Source organism: Lampetra fluviatilis, chromosome 25 (genome assembly GCF_964198595.1).
Source record: "Lampetra fluviatilis chromosome 25, kcLamFluv1.1, whole genome shotgun sequence".
NCBI lineage: Eukaryota > Metazoa > Chordata > Hyperoartia > Petromyzontiformes > Petromyzontidae > Lampetra > Lampetra fluviatilis.
In genome coordinates, this window is record NC_136299.1 from 1,102,852 (window position 1) to 1,127,957 (window position 25,106).

The window sequence follows — 25,106 nt, forward strand, 5'->3', positions numbered from 1 at the left end:
TTCTTTCGCATTGTATGTAGCCGACCGTGCTAATCGGAGGTGGGGGAAGGACAAACTATATAATTTAGATTTAAAAGTGCATAGCTCTGGTGGCTTCCTAATATCAGAAGAGCGTTTCAGACAGCTGCGAAAGTGCTGCGAGAATGACTGGAGTTCTCATGATGGTTTATGCTCCTTGTCAAGATCTGCAAGGTATTGTGGTTCATTTATGGCAAGCACTTTGTGTGTAATGAGTGCTACCTTATGTATTTGTTTGGCAACTGGAAGCTAATGCAGCTCTGCGAGCACAGGATGGACATGGTCGGACTTTGAAATACCCGTCACGACACGTGCCAGAGAATTTTGCACATGCTGCAGATTGGTAATGTATTTGCCAGACGTCCCGTAGAGTAGGGAGTTGCAATAATCGACATTTGTCGATGCTATGCAACATGCAACCGTGTTGGTTTTGTCATGACTCGATAGTGGTGGAATGTATCGTAGAGCCCTGATATGAAAATTTCAGCCCCTCATTTTATTTTGCACGTGGTGATCAAATTACATTCTGGTTAAGTATGGTGCCGAGGCTCTTTAAACGAGTAGTAAACTGAATCCTGAAATCCACGACTGTCACATCATCCTCCCACACGTTTTTCACCTGATCCCGAGTGGCAACCAACAGAACCTTCGATTTTCCTGGATTAAGCAGCATTTCGTTTTGTGCAAACCACACGAGCACCATTCTTGGAGGTTTCCGAGGTTCTCCATATCTAACTTGCAACTTCACTGTGATGTACAATTGTGTATAATCAACATTGATAGAACTTGATGTCATCCGATGAGATGACATCGGCGATCGGAGAGTCGTATGTTGAAAATAGGAAGGGCCGAAGGACGGACCCCTGTGGTACAACAACTAAGCACAACATATAGGCAATGTTTGTTACCCAGCTTGATGAACTGTGGTCGATCATGTAGGAATGACTCAGTCCATCCCAGTACTGTACCTAATACATCGAACCTTGACCTTAGCCGCCTGATGAGTATCTAATTTTCGATAGTGTCGAAGGTGGCCAAGAGATCGAGGCCAACCAAACTGCAACCCACTGGTAATCCATGATCTTGTAGAAGTCATAATTCATCTTTAGTAGAACCGTCTCAGTGATGTGGAACTTCCGGTACACCAACTGCAATGGGTTGAATCTGCCTGTCGCAGCGACGTGGGGAAGTAACCGCCTCAGAAACAGATGCTGTGACCTTTACTGTCAGGCTTGAGATCGGGAAACTCAGGTTTGAGATCGGGAAATGGTTTGTGTGGTCACTATGGCTTCAGCCAACTTTTTTCAGGAGTGGTGTTACCTTCGCCATTTCCAACTGGTCTGGGAAACAGCCCTCGCTAAACAAAAGTTTTGCCAGGTGGACAATCGGCAGCGCAAGCATATCCGAGCATGATTTGAGAATCGACGTATGAATGTAGGCTGAGTCGACCTAGGGGAGGCCCAGGACCGGTTCAGATAATTGTCATTGGTGTTGGCGTGAGCGGAAATCAAATTTCTTCGCCGGGGCACTACTGTAGACTACTGTACACTATCAATATAGGCCACATTACATTCTACGATATGTTACAGTAGGGTACAGTACTCAAACACGCACACATAAACATGCACACAAACACATATTAAAAATATATATAGACACCAAAACACGTATATTATTTAATTAGTACCCTAACACGCTCACAAAACAAAGCCCACACATACAGAGCAAACAACAACACTAATAAAAAATATATTCTATAACGTATACAGTGTGTGTTTATACAGCAAATATCATACCTGTTGGCCACATTTTAAAAGAGGAAAAAGTAAAAATTAGCATTTTCAGATGGAAGGAGTTTGTCATTTTCCATTGATGTAGATATTTGTTGCTGTGATAGTCGCTCTGGTAACGTTTCAGGCTACCACGAAGGAGAAAGCTATTAATGGTTCCCTGATCTGCGTCTTTGTATGTGTGCACGTGTGCAGATAGAGAGCCATCCTTACTTGACTCAAGACCGGCTGATTGCATTTTGTCGTGAACATGGAATTGAAGTGACGGCATACAGCCCGCTGGGTTCTCCCGATCGTAATTGGTAACTAACCCTCGCACATGACTATTAATGTTCATACCCTACAGCAGACAACACTAGCAGCCTGCACATACAACAAAAATGCAGTCGCCCGCAACACCGGGTGGGGATGTGGCCCGACGGTAGGCCACTCTGGTTAATACTGCGGTGTATTAACCATACAATATCACGCACTGTTCGCTTCGCAGCGGACTTTAGAAATCACGCGATGTCCTTTGAAGCGAGTCGGCCATTGTGTGCCGGCATTGTGGTTTAATTTGCCAACAAAAATACTCGCAAATTACTGACATTGGGATTAAACATACCAATCATCACCCCCTTCTGGTAGACTGCTCGCAGGCGAGCACTGAGTTACGTTGTACCGCACAGGGACAGCTGTAAAAGGGGACCCCTTTAAATGTTTGAGATGAGATGCGAAGCACTTTGAGTTGCTGTGGCATTTAAGAAAAGAAACTGGCACGAAGAACATTGGCACCAAACAATAGTGACACTTTCACAGAGCTATTGAAACATGAGCTTGACTCAGTTTACCATCCCTCCGGGGTCGATAAAAGTATCACTTGTGATTTAATTTCAACTGTTATGCGCACAGTATTTGCTGACTCTCCGAACAACTGAGGAGCGTGAGGAACCACAGACAAAGAGGAAGGAAGCCAGATGATGAGCTGCTACCAGTTGTCCAAGCTCTGCAGTCCTTTCTATATTTAACGTGTTTTCAGCCAATTATTGAGTGTTTACATGTGGGAAGAAACCTGAGAACCTGTAAAAAAACCCTCGTGCGAGGGAACAACATTTTATCCCATACCAGTAGAACAGATGGAGTTTAACATGTAGGCGTTAACGACCAATATTTTTCATAAGCGTTTTTTTGGGTTAGATCGCGTGAATATAAATGTAAGTATAAATGTTATGATAACACATTTATTCCTCTTTAAGACCAAAACTGGAGGATTTATCCAAAATTCTGGCTGTCGCCTGATGAGGCTAGTTGTAATTACCGGCGAAACGTCGTACTCGAATTGGAAATGTTGTGGGTTTGCTCTTCAACATACTGGTGTGCTGAACCAGGAATTAATTAGCATGTTTTGTTTACATGACAAACCTTACTAATTGGCTGTCGAGTGGTGGCGGGTTTAACGACACATTTATATGTATGCGATCTAACCCATAAAACCTCTATTACGGAGAACAGATGTAGTCCACATTATCTGTACTGACTTCACCTGGCAAGCCAAGGTATGGCACCTCCTCGACGCCCAGGAGAAGGGACTTTCACAACAATTGTGCGATCCACCAACCCTGGCCTCCACAGTGCTAGATTACAGGCATGCACCACCACTGCGTATGTCTGTTTTATGGATAGACATGTGCCCAACTTAGGAATGTGGACATTCTGCCATGAGCTCAGAACTGGAAACAGAGGATCAACACTGCCTCAATTCTCATTTGAGCAGGAAATCACTTTGATTTGACTGTCATAATAAGATCTCAGAAAATAACATTGCCTCTTATCTAGTCCTGCAGTACCTGTAATATTGCATGCAGCGTAGATTATAGCAATGTTATTGGGGACCATTGTTAGAGTGCACTTGTGTTTGTAATGAGTGTGATAAGCATGCTTCACGCTGACGTCCACACCGTATGTGTTGAGCATGGCATGCGTACTACAGCTGTGACAAGCGCTGAGTGTCGTGAGATCTCTGCGTTGTCGTGCAGGGCCTCTGTGGATGAGCCCAAATTACTGGAAGATCCGTGCGTATGTGCAATTGCATCGGCGCATAAGAAGACACCTGCACAGGTAACAGAGTACCGCATACATAAATCCATGCACCACCTCATACGCATACACAGGAGGAGGACCTATGTGTTCCTGCAAGATACATTTGTCAGTTTAACACCTAGGCTTTCGCGACCATTATCCATAATAGAGGTATTTTGGGTTAGATCGTGTAAATATATAAATGTGTCGTTTAAACCCGCCACCATCCGACACAGTCAACATGCCGATTCATCACTAGTACAGCACACCGGTGTGTTGGGAGAGCCAAGCCACAACATTTATAATCTGAGTACGATGTTTCGCCAGTAATTGCAACTAGCTTCAGGCGACAGCCAGATCGAATCTGCTGTACTAGTGACGAATTGCCATGTTCTGTTTACGTGACAACTCTTACTAGTTGGCTGTGTCGGGTGGTGGCGGGTTTTAACGACACATTTATATATTTACGCGATTTAACCCAAAAAACCTCTATTATGGAAGATACATTTGTCTTTGTTTGAGTGCTGCTGTACATTTACATATTTATGCTTTTTGTTTGCCTTTAAATGACACGGCTGTTTGTTTGGAATAGGTTCTAATCCGATTCCATGTACAAAGAGGAGTGATGGTGATTCCAAAGTCTGTGACAAAGGCGCGCATCCATGAGAACATACAGGTTTGTTGTGATCACAATCAACACATGGACTATGCATTTCCATTGCATACCTCTCCCTTCACATTAAAATGTACTTTTTTTACGCATTTCATCAGCCACACATACGTCCTTCTGGAAGCACATAATTTTAGCAACATCGGTTCAATACAAAAACAGTATGGACTGGTTTTGACAATCAGTGTCTCGTCAGCAGTCAGGCTTATCTGAACCAATGATTATTTTATACTAGCGGGAAGTACATGGCGTTGCCCGGGGGAAAAATATATTTCAAAACTTTTCTTAAAAACATAACATATACTTACACTAATACTAAGCTATTGTGAAAGCCCGGTGTGCCTCTTTGTCTGTCCATTTGTCCGTCAACAAAATTATAAGAGGCTTGCAGAAGTCCTGTAATAAAAAAGTAATAGAAAGTGGCGGGTAAATAGTTGATCTAAAAGGTTTCCGAAAATTGAAAATTGTTGACCCCCCTCCCCTCAACATATTTTTACCCCCCCCATAGGCATATATACCTACACACCCTACATACAATAGAGTGAGTAGTATCTAGTAACTCTATAGTAGTATCTGGCTCTAAAGTAGTATCTACTGACTGTATAGTCGTATCTATTGACCCTACAGTAGTATCTACTGACTCTACAGTAGTATCTACTGACTCTATAGTAGTATCTGCTGACTCTATCGTAGTATCTGCTCACTCTATAGTAGAATTTGCTGACTTTATAGTAGTATCAACCAACTCTATAGTAGTAAATACTGACTACAGTAGTATCTAATGACTATAGTATTATCTACTGAATCTAGTCGTATCTATTGACTCTATAGTAGCATCCACTCACTATAGTAGTAACTACTAACTCTATAGCAGTAATTACTGAATCTATGGTAGTTTCTGCAGACTATAGCAGTATCTGCTGACGCGATAGTCGTATCTACCGACTGCAGCAGTATATACTGACTATAGTGGTATTTACTGACTACTATTATCTACTGACTCTATAGTAGTATCTACCGACTCTACGGTACTATCTAACGACTCTATAGTCGTAACTACCGACTATAGTATTATACACTGACTATAGTAGTAACTACTAACTCTACAGTAGTATCTACAGACTGTATAGTAGTATCTACAGACTGTAGCAGTATTTACTGACCGTCGTGGTATCTCCTGACTGTAGTAGTATCCACTGACTATAGTAGTAACTACTAACTCTATAGTAGTATCTAGTGACTCTACAGTAGTTTATACTGACTGCAGTAGTATCTACCAACTCTATAATAGTGAAGAGTCAGAGACTGGTTAAGCACTTATTTATTTCTCCAACCCACAGCAACACTCGTTCCAAAACCAACCCCGAACACACGTCTCACAGCCCCTTTTAACCCCTCCATCTCCGCCCTCGTTCCCAATACACATCCTCATCTCGCATGCCTGGTCCGGGTGATGTCAGTGTCCTCTAACCCTTGACCCCCGTCTCGTGTATTCCCGTGCGTGTGATTGGTGCGTGTTATACTGAGTGCGGAGATTTCATGTCTGCGTGGTGTGTGTGCGTGAGGGTGGCTCGCAGATCCTTTGCATCACCCCCCCCCCTTCCTTGAGACAAAGCCGTCCTCGGCTCAACAACTGTATGCCTCAAAGCCAACTGCGGCCGGGCGCATGTAATTTAAACAACAACAACAACAAAAAGTGCAATAAAGCAAAAGTAACACAACAAAAAAAAGTGCAATAAAGGAAAAGTAACACAACAAAATTCCCCCTCCGTCTCCTTGTTAACAAGAGCGCCGCCTCTGTCGCAGACTTCTCCCACGATCCGGTCCCTCGACCGAACACAACAGGGTTGGAGGGATGTCCGTGTCCACAGCTGCGACGAGGCGACGTGAGCGTGAGCGGGTTAAAGGGCCCCATCCTGTGGCCAAGCCCTCGGCCAAGTCCTCGGCCGATTCTGCGGCTGCGTCTTCAGACACGAACGCCGATGGGTCCGGTGCTGGCGTCCCGGTCACCTGTAGTTCTGCAGGATGGACAGTTGGCTGCAATTTTCAGTTAGACGTGTAACAGGCCGTGAGTGTGACAACTTCCTCCCACCCGGCCGAACTGACGATGAAGGTGGTAAAGGTGACGATGCTTGTAGGGGCAGCTCGGCCGCGACGTAACGTTTTAGCCTCGAGGGGTGAACATACCACCTACGCTTTCCCATCTGAATGTGAACACACTGAGGTCGCAATACCTGCAGCACTGTGACCGGGCCCTGCCAGGGCCGGTGCAGCTTCGCTGACGTCCATAACGGTACCTGCGGGCAGTGCAGCCAAGCCAGGTCACCCACTGCAAAGGGATCTGCAACCGGTGGCTTAGCCCGCAAGCGCTCATTCGTAACTTGTGCAGATGCGGATGCTGCCAAGGCCGCCTTGCGAGCCTCGCGCAAATACTTGAGCGAGTTGCGGAACGCGGCTGGCCAATCTCCTGCACGCGACGGCACAGGGCGCAACTGTGCCTCATCTTCTTGGTTCTTTCGGTAAAGTCACGTAGAAGGGAAGTAATAAAATAATAAAAATAAAACATAATAAAATAATTCTCACGACGTTTCGGCTACAACGCAAGCAGCCGTCTTCAGGTGAAGAATGAGACACTGCCAAGCTAGGAGCTTATATATAAGCTGAGTTGGAGGTGGAAGAAGAAGAGAGCCTTAACAAAAGAATGTCCATATCAAGAGGAATTTAGCATATTCATGGGAAATGCGTAGGAGGTGGGCGGGGGGGTTTCAAAGTCATATTATGCCCATGCATTATGCAGGATCAGCAGCACCAAGGGAGGGTGCAGGGAGTAGCATTAACAAAGGAAAGGAATGTTAATAGTATGTAGCTGCAGTTACTAAACAACCACGTAGAAAACTAAAGTATAAACTACATAAAAAACTAAAGTATAAACTGCATAGCACCATCAGTATATTTACTATACTCTACAATAAGCTGAGTTACTAACAGCAAGTAATACATTACAATTCTACGTCGTAAAAATTATATAATATGCTTCCATCTAAACTTTATTCTCTTACATCACATGAGCATACACCGTACTGCCATAGATAAACCCAACATTAAATTATATACTGTCTTGCTATATAATTTAATGTTGGGTTTATCTATGGCAGTACAGTGTATGCTCGTGTGATGTAAGAGAATAAAGTTTAGATGGAAGCATATTATATAATTTTTACGATGTAGAATTGTAATGTATTACTTGCTGTTAGTAACTCAGCTTAGTGTAGAGTATAGTAAATATACTGATGGTGCTATGCAGTTTATACTTTAGTTTTTTATGTAGTTTATACTTTAGTTTTCTACGTGGTTGTTTAGTAACTGCAGCTACATACTATTAACATTCCTTTCCTTTGTTAATGCTACTCCCTGCACCCTCCCTGGGTGCTGCTGATCCTGCATAATGCATGGGCATAATATGACTTTGAAACCCCCCCGCCCACCTCCTACGCATTTCCCATGAATATGCTAAATTCCTCTTGATATGGACATTCTTTTGTTAAGGCTCTCTTCTTCTTCCACCTCCAACTCAGCTTATATATAAGCTCCTAGCTTGGCAGTGTCTCATTCTTCACCTGAAGACGGCTGCTTGCGTTGTAGCCGAAACGTCGTGAGAATTATTTTATTTTATTATGTTTTATTTTTATTATTTTATTACTTCCCTTCTACGTGACTTTACCGAAAGAACCAAGAAGATGAATCCCTGCAGTCACGAAAGCTTTAAATCGAAACTGTGCCTCAATCGGAGGGCTCGGCTCGCGTCCATCAAAAAAAAGAGTGAGTATCCCGTTGATGCATGCGGCGCCGAGCAATAGGCCGTCAAAACCCCAGGGATGTGCAAATCCCAGTCTGGCTGCTGGTCATTGACCAAGTGACACAGCATCCCCGAGATGGTGCGGTTAAAGCGTTCCACCATCCTGTCCGTTTGTGGGTGGTAAGGGGACGTCCGCACCTTCTTGACACCCAGCATGTCACACACCTGCAAAAGCTTGGAGGAAAAGTTTCTGCCCTGGTCCGTCAGCGACATACCCATTTACAAAGGCGTCCGCTATGGACGCCGCCGTCTGTTCGTCCAACGGGCAGGCAAAGGGCCATCGTGTAAAGTACTCCATCCCCACCAGTAGGTATCTACTTCCTCGAGGAGTGGCGGGGAAGGGGCCCAAGATATTGAGGCCCACGAGCTCGTTTACCCGGGAAACTTTAATGGACTGCAGGGGAGTGCTTTGCACGACCGGCAGGGGCATCCTGCATGCACAGTTCGCGCATGCCGATACCCGACGGCGGATATTGGCCGACATGCCCGGCCAAAAATAGCGAAGGCGTACTGCAGCCTCAGTCTTATGGCTACCTAGATGGAGCAACTGTCGGACGTGAACATCGGAGCATAGCTGACTCCGCAGGGAAGAGGGCACCACCAGAACTTTATGGTTCACAGTCGCGTCCCAGCGCATCAACAAACCTCCGCCAGCCGGCGAAGCGGTGCCAAAGCCGCGTCTGCCTGCTGCCGGTCCCTCCATTCCTGCAGGGTGAGCCCCAAGTTGCTATCAAGCGATACCGGCGGCCCCGCCCGGTCTGTGTCCCCGGCGGAAACCGGCGCCACGATCTTGGGTTGTGCCGCGGCCGGCAGTCTACAGCGCGCGGATCCGTCGCTGCAAGCGCACTTAACGGGGGCTGCCAGTCTGGACAAAGCATCGGCGTTCGTATGCCTGATTCCTTTCAGATGCACCACTCGATACGTGTACTCTTGCATACGCTCCAACCATCGGGCCATCTGACCGGTTGCTTGGTCAATACGGAGTCAGTACTGCAATGCCGCATGATCCGTCCGAACAGTGAAGTCGCGACCGTACAGGTAGGGCCGAAACTGCTGAACAAAGTGGACGATGGCAAGCAGCTCGCTGCGCGTAACGCAATACCGCTGCTCGGCCTGCAACAAGACGCGACTTCCATAGGCAATGACAACCTCTCTCCCCTCCTTAATCTGGGAAAGAATGGCCCCGATGCCCACATCGCTCGCATCCGTGTCCAGAAGGAAGGGAATCGAAAAATCGGGGTATGCTAGGGGCGGCGCTTCTGTCAACCGCTGGCGCAGTATCAAGATCGCATCGGTGTCTCCCTCTCCCCCGCACGAAATGACTGTCCCTTCGCCGTGAGCGCATGCAAGGGCTTAGCGATGGTAGCAAAGTTCTCTGCGGACTTCAGGCACGGACGTGGGTGTTGGCCAATGACGGACGCACGCCGTTTTGTCGGGATTTGTCGCGACCCCCGACGCATTAACGAGATGACCCAAGTATTTAACGGAGGAGTGAACCAGATGGCACTTGGAGAATTTTAACTTGAGCTTGGCGTCACGAATTTTCGAAAACACCTGTTGCAACCGGGTTAAGTGCTCCTCAAATGTGCAGCGAACACGATCACATCATCGAGATAGATGAGGCACGACTCCCACTGCAATCCCGCAAGTACCAGCTCCATCAATCGCTGGAAAGTGGCGGGAGCCGTCTGTTAACCCATCGGCAAACAGTTGAAATGAAAGAGACCGTGAGACGTTTTTAAAGCCATTTTCAGCCTGGATTCGGCCAGAATCCCGCCAAAAGGTCCAGTGTGGAGAAAATGTTTGCTCCTGCGAGTGCATCTAATGAGCCGTCTATGCGTGGGAGCGGGTAGGCGTCCACCAAGGTAACTTTGTTCAGCCGCCTGAAGTCTACGCAAAAACGCAAAGACTCATCCGATTTCTTAACCAATACAACCGGCGCCCCCCACGGACTCGTAGATGGCGATATGATGTCTGACTCCATCTCCTGCACTGTCCACCGCACATGCTCCTTCTCGCTAGGACCCATCCTATAGGCGTTCTGCCGAATGGGTGGCGCATCGCCCTAATCAATGTGGTGCTCCATCAGCGGCGTGCGACCAACATCGTAGGGACCCTGACTGAACACGTCTGCAAAGTCTCTCAACAAAGTCCTGAGCTCTCCCGATTCCCTTGCCAACAGATCGCTATTCTGTGCCAGGAGCGCGGCTATCCATGACATATCCTCTGCGCCGACCGATGGGCCAACCAATTGCACATTGTTGATGGTGTTCGCCTCAGGGTTCGAATGCATGGGACTGACATTTGCAAACAAGGCCCCTTCCTGAATTGTAATGGGTGTGTCAGCCGTGTTGAGGACCTGCATGAACAGTGGCTGATTCCTGCGCACGAGTGTGTCAGCTGCTACTAGGCAATGACGACCCACCACCAACGGTACTGCGGAGCCAATGAGCGGTGCATCCGACCGGGAAGTGACGAGCGGGGTGCGATATCGGAGCGGCAACAAGGCCTGCGCACCAGGCGGGATCAAGACCGTAGTCCTGACCAGCGCCTAAACTCGTGGAAGCTGCTTCGGTTCCCCGTCTGGACGCAAGAAATATAAGCGACCCCCCCCCCCCCACCCCCCCCCCCCGATGGGGTTTCGACGATGCCTTCGTCCTTCAGAATGCAAAGGGGCATGTCACTCAACAGGTCCTTGCCCAGCAAACAGGGAACCGTGAGCACACTGGAGATCTGTACCGGAGCACGTACCTCCAGCTTCCCGATGCGGACCGGCACTACCACTTGGCCCATTATCCCCATACTTCCCCCATTTGCGGCTATGTACCTGGCCTGCACCGGCGCGAGACGACGCTGTCCCTCCGGTAACAAGTCAAAGACACGCAGGGATATGATGCTGGCCGACGCACCTGTGTCGACCAACACGCAGACGCTAACCCCTGTCACCGAGCCTACCAACACGGACGTCCTAGTTGTGGCCGCCACCACCCTTCTGGCCAACCGACGCCACTTATTAACCGTGTCCAGCCACGGGCCCGGACCGTCAGCGGGAATCCTAGCTGCCGTACCCAAGGAATGAGATGCGTGATGGGGTGAACCTGGGGTGGATGGTTCCGGCCGGGTGTCCGAAGTGTCAGCACTCGCCTGAGTTGGAACGGCCGCGGACCGAGGAGCACTTAACCGGGTTAGCACTTAACCGGGTTAAGTGCTCCTCGAATGTGCGAGCGAACACGATCACATCATCGAGATAGATGAGGCACGACTCCCACTGTGAATCCCGCAAGTACCAGCTCCATCAATCGCTGGAAAGTGGCGGGAGCCGTCTGTTAACCCATCGGCAAACAGTTGAAATGAAAGAGACCGTGAGACGTTTTTAAAGCCATTTTCGGCCTGGATTCGGCCAGAATCCCGCCAAAAGGTCCAGTGTGGAGAAAATGTTTGCTCCTGCGAGTGCATCTAATGAGCCGTCTATGCGTGGGAGCGGGTAGGCGTCCACCAAGGTAACTTTGTTCAGCCGCCTGAAGTCTACGCAAAAACGCAAAGACTCATCCGATTTCTTAACCAATACAACCGGCGCTTCCCACGGACTCGTAGATGGCGATATGATGTCTGACTCCATCTCCTGCACTGTCCGCCGCACATGCTCCTTCTCGCTAGGACCCATCCTATAGGCGTTCTGCCGAATGGGTGGCGCATCGCCCTAATCAATGTGGTGCTCCATCAGCGTCGTGCGACCAACATCGTAGGGACCCTGACTGAACACGTCTGCAAAGTCTCTCAACAAAGTCCTGAGCTCTCCCGATTCCCTTGCCAACAGATCGCTATTCTGTGCCAGGAGCGCGGCTATCCATGACATATCCTCTGCGCCGACCGACGGGCCAACCAATTGCACATTGTTGATGGTGTGCGCCTCAGGGTTCGAATGCATGGGACTGACATTTGCAAACAAGGCCCCTTCCTGAATTGTAATGGGTGTGTCAGCCGTGTTGAGGACCTGCATGAACAGTGGCTGATTCCTGCGCCCGAGTGTGTCAGTTGCTACTAGGCAATGACGACCCACCACCAACGGTACTGCGGAGCCAAAGAGCGGTGCATCCGACCGGGAAGTGACGAGCGGGGTGCGATATCGGAGCGGCAACAAGGCCTGCGCACCAGGCGGGATCAAGACCGTAGTTCTGACCAGTGCCTAAACTCGTGGAAGCTGCTTCGGTTCCCCGTCTGGACACAAGAAATATAAGCGACCCCCCCCCCCCCGATGGGATTTCGACGATGCCTTCGTCCTTCAGAATGCAAAGGGGCATGTGACTCAACAGGTCCTTGCCCAGCAAACAGGGAACCGTGAGCACACTGGAGATCTGTACCGGAGCACGTACCTCCAGCTTCCCGATGCGGACCGGCACTACCACTTGGCCCATTATCCCCATACTTCCCCCATTTGCGGCTATGTACCTGGCCTGCACCGGCGCGAGACGACGCTGTCCCTCCGGTAACAAGTCAAAGACACGCAGGGATATGATGCTGGCCGACGCACCTGTGTCGACCAACACGCAGACGCTAACCCCTGTCACCGAGCCTACCAACACGGACGTCCTAGCTGTGGCCGCCACCACCCTTCTGGCCAACCGACGCCACTTATTAACCGTGTCCAGCCACGGGCCCGGACTGTCAGCGGGAATCCTAGCTGCCGTACCCGAGGAATGAGATGCGTGATGGGGTGAACCTGGGGTGGATGGTTCCGGCCGGGTGTCCGAAGTGTCAGCACTCGCCTGAGTTGGAACGGCTGCGGACCGAGGCTGACGATCCTGGCTGGTCGTCCCCGGCGCACTCGTCCTGCTGCGGCATCCGCGGGCGATGTGTCCCTCCCGACCGCAGTGATGGCAGATGACTTCGTCGGTGACCCAAGGATGATCTGCTGCCTCGCGAGGTGCCCAGTGCTGGGGTCGGCGCTCCGCTTCCCGCGGGATCCTCGGGTACTGCCGCAGGGCCGCCACCGTCTCTCCCTCGTCCTTCTCCGCCGGTGGCACGTGTCTGGTTGGGGGCCGTGGCAGCCCCTCGACGTCACCGCGATCCCACGCGACGTGTGCCACACTTTGCGCGGGTCCCACCATCTCTTCGTAAGCGCAGAGATGTCGTGCGACCGATAGCGAGGTGCAGGCTTCCTCCTCCACCACCGGCAGCATCACTCCCGCCTTCTGTGCCATGTCAAGAAACCGCTCCGCCACCAGCGAGTCCAGGCCATGAAATCAGGTGTTTTATAGTTTTGTGGAAGAATCCCTTCCATTAATACAGTGCTACAGTGAACTGCAGTGAAGTGTTTGATGACATACTTTTGGTGCAAGATTCACTGCCATTAAATTAACACAAGATACAATTATACTCTGCTCAATTTTTTCGTAAATATTACAGCTTCCTTCCTAGGATGGGCAAACAAGCTAGTAGTATATATCAACTTTATAATAGTACTAACTTCACATAGTGTAGTGGTGAAGGCCTAGTCCCGTGCAGAGCCCCCAGCCTCGCCTAGATTGCCCAGCCGGCCGAGGTGGCACCTTGGCAGGCTGGGGCTGGGCCGCTACTCCCCCCCCACCATCCCCTCGCCCGCTCTACAGTAGTATCTACTGACTATAGTAGTAGCATCTACCGACACGATAGTAGTAACTGCACACATTGGGATGGGGAGAAGAGGACATCACACTGTAAAGAATTTACCTCAGCGTTGTGTGTATTTTTTTTGCATTTTTAACGCGAATGAGAATTCCCCCCTCCCCCCACCGATCGCATGTGTGCATTGCTAGGGGCAACCACGGCTCAGGTTCCTCGCACATGCGCAGATGCGTGCTTTGGCGCACGCTCAGCATAGTAATATAATAATAATAAATAGTACTAAATTGTTAATTTAACTACTTTAAAGTTGACGGATGGGAAATATGAATAGCGCTGGCTGACCGCCGAGCTTATCGCATGGTATCTGGGTACTTTTTTAAAAACGTAAACCTCACGATTTGTGAGTTAAATCTGTCACAAGTTTCGTCCATACACAGACACGCAGACACACAGACAAAAAAAACTTATTTTGGTAAGATGGCTGATGTAGATGCAGAGCAACAACTACAATTTCACATTCAGGTGGTCAAGCCAGGCAACCGCGTCAAAAGCAGCGGAGTGTATCGCTGTATTGTCTCCTTTGTATTTGTGGATCAGGCATTGCGTCATTATATGTTGTACTGGATGACCACAGTCACACACTGTAGAGTTTTTAATTTTCTAATTGTGCATCAGGTATCAGCATCTGCAATGATTTGTGCAGATGCGATTTATGGTGGATCATGAGCTTCATGGAAAATCAAACCCAGGGGTCTTCTGCATTGGATCTTTCACAAGATGTTTGCTTGTGAGTTAATTTGAACTCCATTCATCTTTACAAGCTTCATTGGGGTTGAATTTGCATTGCCTAAGGTTAAGTGAATGGATTTAAAAGGGCTTGTGTGACTTCAAGTGATGAGGGATGGTATTGAGGTCCTAATGAATGGATAGGTGACCATTTTCCTCAATTCGTAGGACTTGGAGGTTTGCAGCGTTGCGGCGGATGAGTGGGGGAGAGATGTGCGACAGCACGGGCAGCCCAGGGTGTTGGGATTGACTTGAGGGTTAAGTTGGACATTACCACATCGAGTGTGACTACTTCTGGTCCATACTGGTGCACAGTATTCGACTACAGAGTACACAAAGGCCATCTTTGATATCTATATCACTGGTACTGATGCTCACTAGCTTGTGCTTGCAAGTTTCTGGACCAGGTTGACCCTTGTTTTGGTCTGGGTGACTAACTTTTCAGGTGGTTATGGAAGATTAGTGTACGATCCAGCTTCACTCCAAAATAGGTTGGAGTGGGGTCATGTCGAACAGTGTTGCTGCAGAAGGTTACTTTCAGAGTGTGCTTGGTGCTCATTGAAAGTGGCTGCTTGCGTTGCCAGGGCAAGGTCATCTGCATATAAAATTTGCGTGACCCGGTTGGCGGCTTGTTACTTGTGAAGACATTGATGAGCGTTTGCTCGAGTATTGAACCTTATGACAATGCATTGTTGAGGAACCGGGGTGAGCTGGCTTTGTCGCCCTTATAGACATGCTCATCATTGTCGATATCAAGTGTATTGTTTTGAGGTAAGGAATGATCCTTGCGAGCTTCAACATCAAGCCCTTAATACAGACTGCGCCGGTCTTGGATATTTACTGGAATCCGGCCTCAATGTGCGTCGCAAGGGCCAAAACCTGGTTACAGAGCTGCGCCCAGGCCAGAATCCCGCTTGTTCTTTAAGGATTCTCTGGAGGATGATGCGTTCCAGGAGCTTATAGGTCATGCACAGGAGTCACATTGGCCTATAGCTTCCCGGGTTATCGGATAGCTTGCCCGGTTTTGGTATTACAATGAACATCACCTCTTGCCATGCTTTTGGGATGCATCTGGTTTTCCTGTACAGGTGTGGCAGCCATTGAAGTCCCCTAGGGCCCAAGTGATGGAGGGATTCTGGGGTGATACCATCTCTGCCAGCAGCCTTGCTGTACTTCATTTAAGCCAGACCCTCCCTCACGTCCTCTCTGCTGATGGCAGTAGGGTCTTTGTGAAGAAATTGAGGCAATTGTCTTTTGTAATTGGCGATGGATTTCTTGTTTGATGTTTTTGTCGAGTGGTCCTTTTATGTTCTCCACTAATTTGGAGGCTATGGAGTTGGGCAGGATTCTTGCGGTCTGGTATTCTGTTTGGTTAGCAGCACCTAGGTGTCATAGTAGGGCCCGGGCACAGCGGCTGGAGTGTGTCAAGTCCAGGCCTTTAACGCACTCTGTCTACCGCTGATGTCTGGCTGATTCTAAAGACTCTAGCAGGGCCTTCCAAACCTGTGGGCTGTTCGACTGGTTGTACTGTTGGAGCAGGTCCTTGAGTCTCTTTTATCCAGCATGGAGTGGATTCTTTCCGAAAGCCTCAGGAGATGCTCTTCTTGGCAGCTGCAGTAAGGATGCCAACAAAACGATGATAACATTCTGGTCTTGAGGAATTCGACTCACCACTCTTTCTACAGGTTCCTTATATCTTGACTTAATGCTTTTGTGACTGCAGGAATTCATACTCTTTGGGTCTTTCGGTAAAGTCACGTAGTCGTGAGGTATATCAGGCTCTCTGATCTTACATTTACATGCAAATTCCATCTCTAGCCCCACCCACTTACCCTTGGGTTGCACCCATCTCAAACCTATATAACCTCTTGCTACAGCAACTCTCCTACTATATTTCTCCTGCCTCAGCAGTTCGCCTGCTGTATTTTTTCACCTGAAGACGATTGCTTGTGTTGCGATCGAAACGTGATTTTTTTTTTCTATCTATGTGACTTTACCAAAAGACCCAAAGAGTATAAAGTTCCTTATAGTGGTCCCAGTCAGCTTTGGCCAGGTTCTACCTTGGTAATAATTTTTACAGAATCACGGGGATTTAAATGTCGATGTGGGGCCTATGTTGACTTTTGGGGAAGCTTCGGAGTATTTTGCGGGATGCGTGAAGTGTGCTTCCGCTTTGATCTTTGGAAATGATGGTGAGGTTTGGGTTATGGTCGTGTTGCCAGCAAGCAGCGTGAAAAGTTGCTTGCTGCTTGGGATTCGAAAACCAAGTGCAGGTCTCTGGAAGATATATAGTATGGTGGCTGTTAAAGTCACCAACATATAGGGCTGGAATCGGTGCACTTGGGAGCGCTACTTTTGTCCATTTTGAATTAGAGGCTTTGGACATGGTGATGTGCAGCTCCCCAGGTGGCATAGGTGGCTTCTGTTTCAGTTGGTGGGAAGGCTTATAACTCTGATGGTGTTCTTCATGGATACGGCCAAGCCATTTTTGGGTGGTAATGGCTCGTCGTGAGGTTGTATCCATGGATGTGGTAGCGACTGGTATGTAGGGCATCCAAGCCATGGGTTTCTTGGAGCGTCAGGACATCAATGTTATGGGTTATCATTATGATCGAGAGATACTCGCACTTTACTGGGGAGAGTCCTTCAATGTTCAGTTGGAGAATCCTTGTCCCAGGGCCTATCTGGTGCGGTATTTGACCCTGAAGAGGGCCGTTGGCGTTGCTTGTATTGTTTTCTCTGAAGACCGGGAGATTGATGATCGATGTTTGTCGTGATTTCTCACTAAACAGAGTGGGCCGTATGAAGGCTGCCATCTTCCACTCCAGAACAAATGCTATGAACTGCCAAATGTTTATAGGCAAGGATTCCTCTCTGTTCAATACCAGTCCCAGTGTGATGTAATTTTCTATAATATAAAACAAAGAATAATCATTGAGTATTCTTTCGTTTCCACAGTGATACTGTTTTGTGTTTTAGATGTTAACATTTTCATGATCACCATTTTTTATGCTTGTTTACCAAGAGGAGTCTCAATACTTTTTCAGGAAGTCCAGCCAAGTTTTTCAGTAGGCGGAAATGTTGCTTTGTGGAATCGAAGTTGAGTAATTTATGGAGTGATTTTTTTGTCATTTTTCAGCATTGGGATGTTTGGCCAATACTGGTTACATAGCATGTTTTAGCTGTGGCAGGAAACTGGAGAACTCGGAGGCAACTCACACAGAACAGGGGCGAACGTACAAACTCCACCCAAAAGGGGTACCCGAATCAGGAATCAAACTGAGGCCTTCCTTGCTGTGGAGGTGCCACCCTGTTGCCCAGTAAATGTACTGATTATGTTAATCGAGATGCAATATTGCTGTTTATGTTTTTAAGAGTGTTCCCATCAGATCTTATGCACTTCAAATACATTTCTGCGGAGGGAGCTGGTAGGAACGCAAATATGGCCGACTGTGAGGGTGGGCACAAACCGGCGTGAGTAGGTTAAACGTTGAGTTTTATAAGGGCACCACGGGGTGACCAGCCCCTCCCCACCCAGCTCCACCCCTCCCACCCCCCACCCAGCCCCACCCTCCCCATCCAGCCCCTCTCCACCCTCCCCACCCAGCCCCTCTCCACCCTCCCCACCCAGCCCCACCCCTCCCACTTTTGGATGCACGACGGACGGACACAATAATCTCCTGTGGGCTGGTGTAACCAGGAGGTTCCTACCAGTAAAAGTAGACTTGCTTCCAAAATGCATATTGAAATAACTATAAACAATGTGTATTTGGAGTCTGTGAGGTGAAATACATCATACTTGCACTATATTTGGGAGGCAGTTTGCTGATATTTGAAATGTATTCCATTGTACATCAGAAATGTATTCCATTGTACAGTCACAAAGCCCACTATTCTTCTGACAATCAGAGGCTCTTGGTAGGGTTATACGCTAATATGCAGTTGATATCCATGTCCGCAGGTGTTTGATTTTGAGCTGACTGCAGATGACATGAAATCCTTGACTTCCCTCAACAAGAACTGGAGGGCCTGCCCAATGCAATGGTAACTTTGGGAAACATCACACCGTGGCACCATCAATCTTGCCACCATCATACAATCACACCCTGCCACCATGGCACCAATGTTCTGCCAGGCTGACGGGTGTCATTTGGCCTGAAGGACGCTTGGTGTTCGCCGTGTGCACACTCTCATCTCCTCTGCTTGCCAGCATTTGAGTTATTTGGGGGGGTGGGGGGGGGGTGACGCAGCCCAGCGGTAGCACATTTTCCTCTTGTTGTGTAGGTTCACAGTGTGATTCCAGCTGTTGCCATGATTAATACTGCGGGTGTATTAACTTTATAAATATGCACCATCTCCACAGTGGATGTAAAAAAATCCTGTGATGTCATTCACAAGATCCATTTTATGTCAAGGTCATGGTTAAAATTTAACAAATTACCTGCAAAATTACTCTATTGGAAGTTATAGCAAAATCTTGCTAGGGCCCTCCTGAAAAAGAGTCAAGAGACTCGGTGAGACTTTCTTGTGGGCACAAATGTAATAATACCAATGTGAGGATTCTCTGGCCTTCATACAATGTCTACATGCCACCACTGAGAATGCAAGGTCAATACAATCCAACGTATACCATGCTGAAGCATGGGTACCGACTGCTTTTCCATTCACACATTTATCATGAGCACCACACTGCAGGTCACAACACTTTTCTTCTTCCCTTGCACTGCTCCAATTTGGCATTCTGTCCCATCTCTTTTTTCAAGCTCCTGTCACCTTGTTTAAGAACCATGTTAACTATTATATATTACAACATTGATCGTGCTGTTTGTTGTTTATTGCTTGAAGTTTTGGGCCTTTCGCCCTGTGCTCAGCAACTGTGTAACAATATTTTTTTTATTTGTGTGTGAATTGCCTTATCGTGTCGTGTTGTGTGTACTTTTGACAGGGCTGTAGACCACAAAGACTACCCATTCAACACTGACTTCTGAACCAAGTTTCAATATTATATTCTCTCAGCTTCCTGCATGGGTATTTTTTTCTGATAGAATACATAGTTTGCACTTATTCAACACACCAACGTGAATTAATACATTAACACCTCACAGAAATAAACAAATAGATGCTTTTTTAAAAAGATGGTCAACTAAGCCCAAAAATACCTCAAATGGGAGTTTTCAACAAACTAAGCAGACAATTCACATCCCACCCACATCTGTCCCTCCACCTACAAATATAAAAGTACTTTTTACGCATCCCATTCGCCACAGTCTTCGAAGAGTGCATATTTCCAGCAATGGTTCAATACATACGAACTCTGGACCAGTGTCGACATTCATCTTCTCATCAGTAGAGGCAGGCTTGCTTGGACAAATGCTGAACTGCCAAATTAGTTTTTTCAGTTTCATTTATTTGGTATAGTCCCGTGAGCCATTCGGCTCTTGAATCGGGTGCAACCGCAACAAACAAAAAACAAAAACATGAACAAGAAAACATCTTAAAGTGACTATGTGCAAACAGAAAATCCAAGAAAAGACAGCAAAATATTGCAGAAAAAGCACCATACATCAACGCTGTGTGCAAAAATCCCAGTGGGATGCAAGTCAAACAACAACAACGACAAGATTAAGGCCATCAGTCTAACTCCGTACTACAACAAACAAACATGGCCAAACCCAAAAAAAATTCAAAATCACCAAATTAAACCCTCCGTTTGATGTTATGGGTCCTCCTAGTTCGACACAAAACTATAAAATACACAGCACCACGCCTCCACAATTATATTTCCAAGATCAGCAAAAACAAATCGCATAACTTGCAAGAAGGAAAGCGACCAATCTTAAAAGCCACCATGATGTGCAGGTGTAATCGACAGGGTCACCAGTCACCACTCCATCTAAACTGTTTACATCACATTGCGCATGCAGAGTCCCACTTACGTTGTTATACCTTAAGTTACTCTTTAGTTGTAGAATTAAACGGCAGTAAAACATCTACCGTATGTCTGCCCACCAGCAGATGAGTGATGGAGAAGTGTGAGGAGTTTGGATTATTTGGAAGTGCACAATAAGATAACACGTGTTGGTGTTAACTGGGCGCTGTATGTGTCGGAATGCTAGCGATGTGTTGCCGAGATTCATTACTAAACATGCATATTTGTGTTTTTGCTGGTTGTTTAGCAAAACTTTCAATAAAGTGTAATTGAAAAGACTGCGAATGAGTAATTATGTGTACGGTAGAGATTGTGAAAAATGGCAGCTGTTACAACCAGAGAACTGTACATCCTATATGGACGTGGTGTGCACCATTACATTAGTATGTAGAGTACAACTTCGGTTATCAGTGGCCTGGTTATCCGGGGTTTTCTTTTATCCCGGTTGACGGAGCACGGATCACTCTTCCAGCCATCGCTCAAATCCAGTTCGCGGGGTTTTTCCCGTTGACACCGGATTGGCTTCCCTCGTACGGAGAGAAGAGCCATCACATTGGTGGTCCGTCTCATTCCAGAGCCTGGGGGGGTGGGGGGGAGGTTCGGTTTGCTCTGCAGCACGACTGCACACCGACCTGCAGAGGGCGGCGGCGTGCAGCAGGGCACGGATCCGTGCTCGCCGCGTTCCATCCGGGGTACTCCTGCACGCCTGCGCTTGCCTGTTGATATTCACTGTCGGGAGAGGAAGGGGGGGTGCTGGACAGTACTCCAGAGAGGTGTCGAGGGAGAGGCCGTGGACGCCGTGCATGGACTTCTCCGAGAGCTACGAGGCGACGCTCTGCTCCGCCTCCGTCGCTTCCCGCGCCGGGGACTCGCGGCTCCTCTCGCGGCTGCTGCGCCGAGGCCGCCCCGCGGACGCCGCCGACAATCGCGGCTGGAGGCCGCTGCACCACGCGGCCCACGGCGGCCACGACCGCTGTGTGCGGCTCCTGCTGCGGGCGGGTGAGGAGGGGCCCGGGGGGCCACGGAGCCCCCCACAAGGGGGGGGGGGGCACGGAGCCCCCACAAGGGGTCCGACACGCGGCTCTCAAGGGGACTAGCTCTTGGCTCGGGTTACCACCCGTTCCGGGTTAACCGGGGACTTGGCGTGTTATGTGTTTGGGTGTCGGGGGGTATTCTGGATTCCGGTGCTGCTGTGGATCAGGCGGTGGTCGGGGGGGGGGGCACCGCCTCTGTCCTCCGCAGCACCACAGTCAGTCACACGTGGGTTCACCAGGTACACGTGAGTTCACCAGTCACGTGAGTTCACCAGTTACACGTGGGTTCACCAGGTGCACGTGGGTTCACCAGGTGCACGTGAGTTCACCAGTCACACGTGGGTTCACCAGGTACACGTGAGTTCACCAGCCACACGTGAGTTCACCAGCCACACGTGGGTTCACCAGGTACACGTGGGTTCACCAGGTACACGTGGGTTCACCAGGTACACGTGGGTTCACCAGTCACACGTGGGTTCACTACAGTAGATGACCGATTGATCGCGTGTTGTGGGGTTGAGTACGACTCACACATTTGATTAGCAACGAGTGTGGTGGTGGTACCGTGTTTGTTATTCACGGCTGGCTCTGTGGCTGGGGAGCTACGTGCTGGATGTGTAGGGGCGCCACAGTGGCTATGAGATGTTAACTACCTCGCCTGGTGTACAGGAGGTCGTGGGTTCCATCACGACCCTGACGCCTGCTGCTGTGTATTTGGTGCGTGCGTGTCTCTCTCCCCGTGGTTGTGTGGATTTTTCTCCAGGTCCTCCGGGTTTTCCCTCCACATTTAGAATCGACTTGCTTCTAAAGCTATCATTTGTGGCTAGGTCGCTTCTGAAAAAGAGCTACATAGCTCAGTAGGCCTTACCTGGTCAAATACTTTTAGTTTTTAATAGCGGGTGGTCGAGGGACCCACACGCACATGGTATATCGCACGGCCGAGGACGTCCAGTACAAATGAAGACTAAATATGGCTATCAATTTTGTTACGTCAATATTTTCTCTATGAAAATATAAAACATGTTTAAATATATATATAAACACTATAAGCAAAAACAAAATGTGTAATCTATGTGTATGTATAAGCTGCCGCTAATGGGTGAATGTGGCAATGTAGCGTATTCTCCCATAATGTACTTGATCTGAACGTGGATGTATTTTTGCATATGGTCCAATTATCTAACCTATAATTTTGATATATGTTACCATTAACACATTTGCTTAAAAGAGTTGATACATTCACTCTCCATCACGACCTCTTGTATTCGTCCCGGATATTTTGCAAACCAGCTCCCTTACTAAAGACAAAGACCCCCCGCATAACCTTAACAGACTGTTGGGGCAAGTGCTGTTAGCGAGCACCAATGAAGGCCAGCACGGCACAAGGAGGAGATGGGTGGCCAGAACCACAGCCGGCCGTCTTTGTCTCCCTAGTGGCGATGTTTTCTACACACCACACTAGGTACTCGTTTAAGGCTGAGTTGACCTAGGGGAGGCCCAGGACCGATTCTGATCATTGTCACCAGTGTTGGTCTTTGAGCAGGAATCGAACTCGGGTGGCAATGTTACACGATCACTCCCCATACCCATACCCAGCCACATGTTTACTCAATTCTGTATTGCACGGGCATCGGGCCACAAGTATAGCAGCTGTGGCTGGTGCTCTGAAATGACATGGAAAGAAGTAATAACGCAGGGGAAATCAAATTTTGTATTTTTTTTCCCCTTTTTATTAAACTTCCTTAGATTTTACAACCTAAAACAACTTTGCTTTGAAAAACACAATATGATGGATGTATTGCTTGGAAAGTAGCATTCATTGGGTGGACACGTTATACTTTTGTAAAGAAGCTCCTTGGAGACGTCCATTCTTAAAAAGGTGAAGTCTTCATTTCTAAAGAATTTGCAACTCCGCGATCAGTCAGCCCCGATGTTTTCCACCTCGTAGCTTGTTGGTCCCTGGGCAAGTGCCCAGACTACGAGTCGGTGCACCCGAGGTCATATGGGCCTTGACTGAAAATCTCGAATTCCTGTAGGAGACTTTTCCAGTCGATCTCTTTGCCCTTGGGTCAATTCTGGGTCCTGCTGAATTATCTCTTCCGCCCAGGGGGACCCTACCACGTCCTTTACTTCTTATATCCTCCGGTACTACTTCTTACTGTATTTTGCCTGCGGGGGAAATCTGTCGTGTAACTGCCCACTCAGATAGGCTTATAACATAGTAATAGGTTTTTACCCTTTCAACTGGTACAAAAACTGACACCTTTGTGTGGTCCAACACCAATGGAGACTAGGCTCTAAGAAAAGCTGTCTCGGGTGTGGACCAATCAACTTCAAGGACAGTGCATATCATTATCAGAGTTGTTTCTTTTTGTTTGCATTTTGACTGCTTGTGTTGTGGTTATTGCAAACATGATCCCTTGTACAAAGGTGTCAGTTTTTGTACCAGTTGAAAGGGTAAAAACCTATTACTATATTTTGCCACTGGTAAAGGAGGTCTCATAATGTTTATAACATGTTTGCACAATCTTTGGTTCCGTCTCAAAATAGTGTCCGCCGCCGCTAATGAATGCCACCTAATAGTTGGCCCTAGTGGTGATACTATAATCGGTGTGTCCTCACGTGATGTAATTAGCGGTGAGCGATAGCGAAATGGAATCAACATTTGCGCCAGCGGCGGAATCACCATTGATTCCTTTACCAGGGCCTGTACTCTGGAGGTTTTCCCTGTTTCTGTGTTTGGCCGCAAAAAATACATTAGTCTTCCCGACGGTGTTTCTATACAGTCCTGGTCGATTAGGACTCTAATGGGTAACCAACCTAGATAATCAGTTCCCAATAAATGCTAGCGATGAAGAGACCAATACCGAGGCTGATATACAAATTTCTCCTATGCGAATTTCCATCTTTACTTTTCCGACAATTCTCAAGCTACCCCCATTTGCTACAGCAAATTTACTGTGTATTGGTTCTAGGCCATAGGTAGCATGTCGAACACGAGCGTGGATATGATGGTGACTGATTCTCCCGTGTCCACCAATACCTTAACGGGATTTCCCCCTATCACTCCTGCTAGCACTGATGTCCCTGTGGCCACCGCTACAGCGCGTCTCGCTAGCCTTTTCCTTTAATATTTTGATGTCAGCCAAATTTGCCCTGCCGTGTCGCACTAGGTCGCTGCGATCGAGTGGTGTGCAGATGAGGATGGCGAGGGGTTTGATGATGAGGTGTGTGCATGGTTTGGCCGGGTGGCCGTGGTGCCGCGACTAGCCTGATTCTTGTGAAGTCCTGCTTTGTTGCTCAGAGATGGCTTGCTTGTATCAAGTCAACTTCACCCCGGCATCATCTTGCGATGTGGCCC

General features: G+C 48.1%; 2 protein-coding genes across 5 annotated transcripts in view; both read left to right on the forward strand.

Annotated features, from left to right (window-relative positions):
• Positions 1 to 20,981, forward strand: part of LOC144941643 (aldo-keto reductase family 1 member B1-like) — a 40,468-nt gene extending 19,487 nt beyond the window's left edge. For both annotated transcript variants that reach the window (XM_078867988.1, XM_078867989.1), the window contains exons 7-11: positions 2,004 to 2,110; positions 3,824 to 3,905; positions 4,459 to 4,542; positions 18,744 to 18,826; positions 19,728 to 20,981. In XM_078867988.1, the coding sequence (XP_078724114.1) occupies positions 2,004 to 2,110; positions 3,824 to 3,905; positions 4,459 to 4,542; positions 18,744 to 18,826; positions 19,728 to 19,770 (399 nt within the window). In that variant the 3' untranslated portion in view covers positions 19,771 to 20,981. The remainder of the gene's footprint in view (positions 1 to 2,003; positions 2,111 to 3,823; positions 3,906 to 4,458; positions 4,543 to 18,743; positions 18,827 to 19,727) is intronic.
• Positions 20,982 to 21,310: 329 nt separating this feature from the next.
• Positions 21,311 to 25,106, forward strand: part of LOC144941644 (ankyrin repeat and SOCS box protein 3-like) — a 44,243-nt gene continuing 40,447 nt past the window's right edge. For all 3 annotated transcript variants that reach the window (XM_078867990.1, XM_078867993.1, XM_078867992.1), the window contains exon 1: positions 21,311 to 21,710. In XM_078867990.1, the coding sequence (XP_078724116.1) occupies positions 21,515 to 21,710 (196 nt within the window). In that variant the 5' untranslated portion in view covers positions 21,311 to 21,514. The remainder of the gene's footprint in view (positions 21,711 to 25,106) is intronic.